The following is an 8,417-nucleotide window of genomic DNA, read 5'->3' on the forward strand; positions in this document are numbered from 1 at the left end:
TTCGCTTATAAACTATCTTACAAAATAGGAGTTGTATTGAACATCATCTGAGGTGTTACAGAAATCCACCAAAAAAAAAAAACGTATGGAGAAAAATGATCGTCGTAGTCGTCTTCTTACCACCGTTTGCCACCGCCGCCGCCACCTCCACGGTTACCCCTACAAAAATATGCATTAAAATCAGTTTCAACGGCATGCGACAAATGTCCATGTAAATTCTTACCGGAATCCACCGCCTCCTCCTCGTCCACCACCGCCTCCCCGACCGCCGAATCCGCCACCTCCACGGCCACCACCTGGTCCACCGCGACCACCTCGGAAGCCGCCACCCCCTCGGCCGCCTCCTCTACCACCACCAGGTTTGCCCACGCGGCCACCTGGCTTCTTATTGTTATCGGGCAGGAACCTCGCCAGAGGCAGCAGCTTGGCAGAGTCAATGAACAGTTTCTGCTTTGCTTGGAACCCATCCGGTTTCATGTTTTCCATCAGTTTGATCGACACGTAGAAGTCCCTCAGATGGCCGAAAATCTCGTCCACCTTGCCAATCTGTTTCTCACCCTCCATGTAGATGGGCGCATTGAAGAAGGGAACGTTTTCAATCTCCACCTTGGCCACCAAATCCTCCTGGCAAGGGTAGTCGTAGTACCCTAGAGGAACGATGTTCTTTGGTCCATCGTCTCGGTTTCCGAATCCACCGCGATTGCCGAAACCGCCACGGCCTCCGCCGCCACCACCACGACCACCTCCTCCGCGGCCACCTCGGAATCCACCGCCTCCGCCTCCACCACGACCGCCGCCGAAGCCTCCACCGCCACCTCCTCTACCGCCGAAGCCACCACCACCTCCTCGTCCGCGGAAGCTCATGATGATTAATGTGTACGTTGCTGTAAGAGGGCAAAGGAGTTGATGGTTAGAGATAAGATACGTTACATAAAGTTCTGTGGCTTATTCGAACGATTTGGCAGAACCAAGTACCATACTATTAGGCTTGGATGGTTAGGGGAAATCTTAATATAGTATACTGCCCCATGTTGAGGCATATATGAAATACTATAGAACATGGGACAACCATGTGTAGAAATGCAGTATAGCCGGGTTTACAATACTCGACTATCTTCTATACAAAATATTGTATACAATCATCGTTTCAATTCAAATTCCTTGAGTAATCAAAATGGAGTATTTGTAACTCACGGATCCTCAAGTTCAGAAATATTACAAAAATACAGAATAACAAAAAATACAGGAAAATACATAATAAAATAATAAATACAGGAATAAGTTTGGAAATTCTAGTGATTTTACTAAACTACAAAAAATATAATAATATTCTATATTAATCTCAATGTGGACATTTACGACAAAATCAAATGGACAGTTTAACAGTCTGTATAAACTGCTTTGAATACTCTATAAAGTTTCACACACAACGGAATTCTTCTTCTTAATTGATTTTACGGTCATTCTGTTCTCAGTACAAATTCCGCTCAATAACTGGACCTTAGTCCAGTTAAAAAGCAGTTGAACCCATTAAAATTTAAAGGTGAACTCATTTTTTAACTACTTATTTTTATAGTTTGCACTATCGTAAGAACTTCACGACATTCACGAGACGCGACGGAGACAAGACGTTACACTTATCGTTCTAACAAAACGTCAAAAAGTTTAAAAAAAATAATTTTTCGTCAACCGATTTCGGGCGCGAATAGCCCATCTTCGGGACAATGTCCGACTGATTACACTGTATTTTCGTACGGTGTTCGTACTCGCCCAGGCCGAAGAGATGTTACGTAGATGTCGTGTCTGCTAGATTTAACAGACACGATGTGATGGGAGGGTCATCTTCGTTCATCAATGGTTCCTGGGTATCCGCGATGAAAATTGAATCCCAAGCGTTCAACTGTATTGGTTTCCTGACTGTTTTAATGAGCTTCGCATTTTGCCAATCGAGTGTGCGGTTGGAAAATCGAAATGCTCAAAAAATCACTTTACTAACATTTTTTTTTTATTTTCATGTTTTTCAATTTTTTATTACAACTTGCAAATGTTTATTCGGTCCTATAACACTTCCCCGAATACCATTACCCTGAATGCAACGTTACCCCGAATGGTAAATTACCTCGAAAACCAGTTCCCGAATGCGACACTTCCCCGAAACTCAGTGGTGCACTTCAAGAAATTCTTCATGGACACTTGTGAATTTGAGGGGAAAAATCTATCCATGCTGTGTACGACAAGTGAGGTTTTCCTGGTAGTGTTTAGACAGTTGTCAGCGTAAAAACTACTAACATTCCTTCCATTTGATTTTCTATTCTTTCGAGGTTGTATAATGCCAGTATACAAATTTTAATCAATGATTTTTCCTTCTTTGATTTGTAATTATTGAATATTCTTTCAAAAGTTGCATTTGCGAAGTGATTGTCGCAATCATAATTATTAACGTTTTCATCAGTGAACTTTCCTTCTTTTATCATCGGCTGTTCTTTAACGATGTACTTTTGAAATAGCATTCGGTATAATATCAGTTAACATTTTCATCTGAGACTTTTCGAACCATAGTGCCATTCCAGAATATGTTGAACTCGCAGTCTCTAGCAATATAAAAATAAAATCATGCATCACCATAAAATACTGTAACGTTTTTGAAGGAGGGCTGGAGAGGTGTCTAACATTAACATGTGAAAACGAAATCAATATCAGCATTATCATCAGTTCGAAAAATGATTTATTGCTGTGAACACAACCATCCTCACAAAATCAAGTGCACGCCTGTGAGTGATACAGTAATGTCCCGATTTTGTCAGCCACATGCTGAATTTAGGGTTGGCAAAATCGGGAAAGAGCTAAAATCAGAATAAAATGTTTCGACTGGTTTTAAGTTTTATTTTAACTTAAGGACTTAGTTTTATGATTTTGTTAATATAAACATTGTTTTTTTACTTCCATTTTCTCTGTACCGTAATCTAAGGTAACAACACGCAAAGAAATACCAGCTATTCAAAACAATAAATAATTTTGTTGTTCTCAATAAACTTGTTCAATTTGTTGTAATACAAAAAATGCGTTTAAAGGACAATCATTTTTATCAGAATAAAGCAGCAGTATTGTTGGATTTACTGGTACATTTTTAACTAGATTTATTTTTGAAACAACAAAAGAAAAACTTTACGTCAAATGAAAGTTTATTTGTTTCAATTTACATCATTATTTATTCTAATAATTATGCACGTAGCAAACAGTCTCGCCATTTTGTTGCTTAGTAGAACAGGTGAAAAAGCGCATGTTTCCGATGCATTATATTAAATTGAAGTACATGGCGTTGTTAAAATGTTCGTGTGAGAAATTCAGGTCATAGATTTTTGTATCAGTTTTGGAGTAAGGAAAACCAGAATCAGAATTATTTTTGGTGAGTATTAAACATCTTTTCTAAAATTTTAATTCCACTAATGCATTCTCTAGTATTGCAGTCAACTCTTACACGAGCCGGTTATGTCATCCCGTCACTTTGTCGCGAAGCGGATAAAGAACATTCTCCAGTTAAATGGATTTTGGTGCATGTTCCAATACTTCTACTTTCACAAAATAAAAGTAAAATAGACGTTTCGTTTTCGCTGCCCATTGTTTAATTCCTAAAAAAATAATAATAATAAAGGGACTGGGACCAACAAAACAGTGTTTTTATTTTAAACAAGAACATCGTCACATCAAAAAACAGTGTAATTTAATTTAAAAAATGGAAGGTTTTATTTCAATGCAAAAATGTGTTGTTTCAAAAGAAAAAATAGTTGAAACAAAAAAATATTTTGTTGTACCCCGTTTAACACAGCTGTCAAATTCAACAATTTTTATTTTTGAAATGAATTAGGAGTTGTTATTGAAACAATAAAAGGCAATTATAAGCCGGCAAATAATACAGATATATTGTTGTAATGATACAGAATACATTTGATATTAAAATTGACTTTATGCACTCAATATTGCCAGTATATACGTGTTTAGTCTAATTAAAATAAATTCAAATTTTAGGCAGACAAAATCTGGAAAAAAAGGATGCTAAAATCGGGGGTAGTCAAAATCGGGGGCTGATAAAATCGGGTCATTACTGTATTTTGATTCTCACTTGGCTTTAGAAGAATAGCTGTTGATTAAGCGAAGAATAAATCTTTGATAACAAGAACTTGAATTCAAATAAAAAACGAAAACTATAATATATCCTCGTTAGCATAATTTGTCATTGAGTAAAGCATATTTTGAAGTAGGGAACACTTCGTCCTACCGAGAAGTATTCTATTTCCGGAACTTTAGATTCTTGTTGATATAACAATTGAACAGACAATGACCTCCAACGAACAAGAAAAGACGTGCTTAACCTCAACTTATTATACTATAAAATATATGGTGTTCTTTCGTCAAAGCTTCATTTTGAATTTTTCGTGGCAAAACAAATCGGGATTCGGGGATATGGTTTTCGGGGTAACGTTATTCGGGGAAATGTTATAGGATCGTTTATTCATCTCCAAACAAGAATAATTAGATCAAGTTTCCTCAAATAAGAATGATTTTAAAATGATATCGAGTTATGGAAAGAAAGTGTCGACTAGTGCAGATATTGCGTTATAGAAATATCGACTTATGGATAGCACGATGAATGGAAATTTGAAGGAACCGAAAATTCCATCGAGTTATACTGCCGTGAATCGCAAGTTAGCAAAATTCGTTTTACAATCTCTGGACTAAAAAGCGGAAATTCTATCCGTTTTCCATTATAAATCGGTTTCCATTTCCGTTTTCCATTGTTATTAGAGTAATCATGCGCATATTAAACCAACAGTTTCTTTGACTTAGTCTCCAATCAAATTTAAACGCCGACGTCCAAAATATATACTTTGAGGGTCTAAAATGTATTGAGGTATCCAAAATAGTTATAAAAAACCAGTGCTTCTTAATTGAACTACTCTCGGCGCATTTATACCGTGAAGTATCGTAATTCAGCGCACTTAAGACCCTACTTTCGCGCATTTTGGAATATTTCCAATAAATTTAATATGATTGATAATGATAATTTCAAGTGCTGTTGTGATGTATTACCAAATGCGCGGAATATTGCGATGCTCTGAATTAGGGCACTTTGAGGTATAGCCTTGTGATCATTTCCATTTCACAGAGGAAACTTTTGTCTTACGCTGTGTAAATAATGAATTGGTACAAAAACCCAAAATCACGTTCTCATACACGCTGTGAACTAGACTATCGAAAGGCATACATTTTGCCTTAAGAAAGGTGGAACGGTTATTGCAATACGAACGCTTTATGTATCGTTTTAAGCATCAACTCACACCAGGCGCGTGGTGTACGCACGGGCCTAACGATAGATTTGGTTTCATAAAGCAAAGCTATGAATGTCAACCCGATTTATTGTGGCGAATTTTCATAAGTGGTTTCTATGTATTTCGATAGGCCGATAGTAGCTTATTTTTTTTCGATAATTTTTCCATTTGTGTGATTCATCAAGAATCGATCATACTTAATAAAATATTCATACATTGATTTTGATTCTAGCATTATAATCAAGGAATAGGAATAGGAATAGTTAACACTTTTAATAATCTCATCACTAGTATTTTGCTTGTTTTGTTAGGTAGTTAAAATGTATAAGCTCTAACAGCAATAGAACACCCATTGCGTTGCGATACTTATCAAACAAAGTTCACTTTTATCACATTTCTGGTTCTTCTTCTTCTTGGCATTACGTCCTCACTGGAACAGAGCCTGCTTCTCAGCTTAGTGTTCTTATGAACACTTCCACAGTTATTGACAGAGAGCTTTCTTTACCAAAGTTGCCATTTTCGCATTCGTATATCGTGTGGCAGGTACGATGATACTCTATGCCCAGGGAAGTCAAGGAAATATCCCTTACGAAAAGATCCTGGGCCGACCGGGAATCGAACCCAGACACCTTCAGCATGGCTTTGCTTTGTAGCCGCGGACTCTAACCACTCGGCTAAGGAAGGTTCATTTCTGCTATACACTATTCTTGTTTACGGCGTATTAAACTTCCGATCGAATCCTTGTGGAATTCTATTCGTCCGAACCCATGGCCCACTTGATTTTGCTGGCGTAAACGGGAATGCAAAACAATCGAAAGTGCATTCGAACGAACAAGAATAGAGTTTTTATTCTGAATATCGTCTAAGAAGTGAGCAAAGTACAAGTATGATTGCCAAACTTTATACGTAAGATATAAATTGTATATTTTGTATCACATTTCAGTGCCCCGTTTGTTGATTACGATATTTTACAGATTCAAACAGCGTATCACATTGACTTGAAGCATACCTAAAATATATCCAAATTGACAAGTTTTATAAAATAATCATTTTGGCATACAGTAAGGACCCGATTTTGTCAGCCCCTCGATGAATTTGAGGCTGACAAAATCGGGTCATTTTATTTTGTTCCTGTTTTTCAAATTTTGACGTTTTACATGGTTGCATGGACTTTTAAGAGGGCGATGGACATGGGAGTAGTCAGTTTTTTTTATCAGGGGCTCCCCCTCCTTATATTGGTAATATCGATTTTTAACACTTAATAAAAGGCATTGCCATTGCCCCCTCTGGCTACGCCCATGCGTGCATAACATCAAACATCATAATCAATTTTAATGTAAACGTGGTAAAACATGACGATAACAATTTTTATGACAAATTTAAAATAGGCTGACAAAATGGGGTTAGTACTGTAATACAAATTGCTTAATTCCTGGAATTCCAGACATTTTTTAAAGTGATGCCTTAAGCCTATACCTTAGTTCAGTTCTCAAATGATGCCTTGCGATGATTTCGTTCAGTGTATTATTTTTCAGTAATCTTTTTCTACCCCACACTCCCCTATGGTATGTGTGTAAACATTATTGACTATTGAGGTTATGCTCTCAGACATATTACATACATCCCTATCAATATTATCACATTGTTTAGAACAAAAATGCATTATTTTTAAGAAATATCTCTTCAATACAACATGTTCATGATAATTTAAAAGAACCTGGAATAAAGTTGTCTTTACGCGAATCCTTCTTATTTGCCCGTCCCGGTGCAATGTTGAACTTGATGCCCGTTTCCCATTGAATTACTGCTCATACTTACATTGAAACTAGTTACTATTGACACCGTCCACTGCAGGACCACGATTAGTCAAAAATTGTCGCCAATTATCGGCAAAAATAACACAAAATTTCAGGAAAATCGCACTAAAAATTTAGTCGACTGCCTTTCGAGCCAAGCACATGTTTACAACGCACACTACACACACCGAACCGAACCGATGACCGAATGTCAGTCAGAGAACGACAGCGCCGGCGAGAAGCCGAACTTTGACAACCGAAATGACAGGTTCGATCAAGGGGTGATTCGTCGCATTCGAGTAGTTTGGCATTTCGCTGACGGCGTGCAACACAAAATATCAACAAACGACGCTGAATCAAAACGCGCTTCTGCAGTTTACGCGTCGCCTTCAATCGTTTTTTAGTGGAAAAGTATATAATTTGTCGAGTTTTGTTAAATTAGCAGAGCTTTAAGTCATGGCAGAGGAAGAACAGGTAAGATAATTTGTTAAGATAATGTATTTCGAAAGAAATAATGATTTCCCGATTCGGTCTCTAGTTGCCCATTATCCCGGTGAAAGAACCGCTCGATCTGATCCGGCTCAGCTTGGACGAGAAAATCTACGTCAAGATGCGGAACGAACGTGAGCTTCGAGGGCGGTTACATGTGAGTAACCCCATTGACCCAGTTAAACTCTAATAAGATGTCGAATAAATTTCAACGATTGTAGGCTTTCGATCAACATTTGAACATGGTTCTGGGTGATGCGGAGGAAACCGTGACCACGGTTGAAATCGACGAGGAAACCTATGAGGAAGTGTACAAAACCACCAAGCGAACCATTCCCATGCTATTCGTACGAGGTGACGGCGTGATTCTCGTTTCTCCGCCAATGCGAGTTGGCAGTTAGGGGTTCTCAATGGCCTAAAGCCCATTTTCCTCAATAAAACAAGATCTATATTCAATTGGAACCTTATATTGCTGTTAGATTCGTTATACACTTTTCAGACTACCGAAATCATTTTGCCCCCTTTGAGGCCGGCTAGGATGTTATAAGCTGTGATGCGGGACATTTCCGTTGAAAGTCCACTGTGACTTTTTTCTTACTTGCATAACTTTTTCGATTTTCATACAAATTTATCAGTTTTATTAGGCTAAGCCTCAATTATTTATAAATAGATTTGAATGTCATTTGGAACCAAAAAAGTAGTTTGGAGTACCTTGTGAAAGGTACAGGGTACTCCAATCTACTTTTTTGGTTTCTCTATTGAGATTGTGCTCAGAGGATTTGAATACATTAAAAAGTGCTATTTG

The 8,417-nt window shown here is 37.7% G+C and overlaps 2 protein-coding genes across 2 annotated transcripts; one reads left to right on the forward strand and one right to left on the reverse strand.

Moving 5' to 3' along the window:
- On the reverse strand, positions 1-7,346 carry LOC23687533 (H/ACA ribonucleoprotein complex subunit 1). The gene is made up of 3 exons (XM_011495201.2): positions 7,146-7,346; positions 224-884; positions 1-159 (listed from the first exon to the last, which is right to left on the reverse strand). The coding sequence occupies exons 2-3, from the start codon at positions 862-864 to the stop codon at positions 117-119; spliced, it is 684 nt and encodes a 227-aa protein (XP_011493503.2). The 5' UTR covers positions 865-884; positions 7,146-7,346; the 3' UTR covers positions 1-116.
- Positions 7,347-7,438: 92 nt separating this feature from the next.
- Positions 7,439-8,079, forward strand: LOC5572242 (U6 snRNA-associated Sm-like protein LSm3). The gene is made up of 3 exons (XM_001653875.2): positions 7,439-7,597; positions 7,662-7,769; positions 7,834-8,079. The coding sequence occupies exons 1-3, from the start codon at positions 7,580-7,582 to the stop codon at positions 8,011-8,013; spliced, it is 306 nt and encodes a 101-aa protein (XP_001653925.1). The 5' UTR covers positions 7,439-7,579; the 3' UTR covers positions 8,014-8,079.
- The last annotated feature ends 338 nt before the right edge of the window (positions 8,080-8,417 follow it).

The sequence above is a fragment of the Aedes aegypti genome, chromosome 3 (genome assembly GCF_002204515.2).
Source record: "Aedes aegypti strain LVP_AGWG chromosome 3, AaegL5.0 Primary Assembly, whole genome shotgun sequence".
Lineage (NCBI taxonomy): Eukaryota > Metazoa > Arthropoda > Insecta > Diptera > Culicidae > Aedes > Aedes aegypti.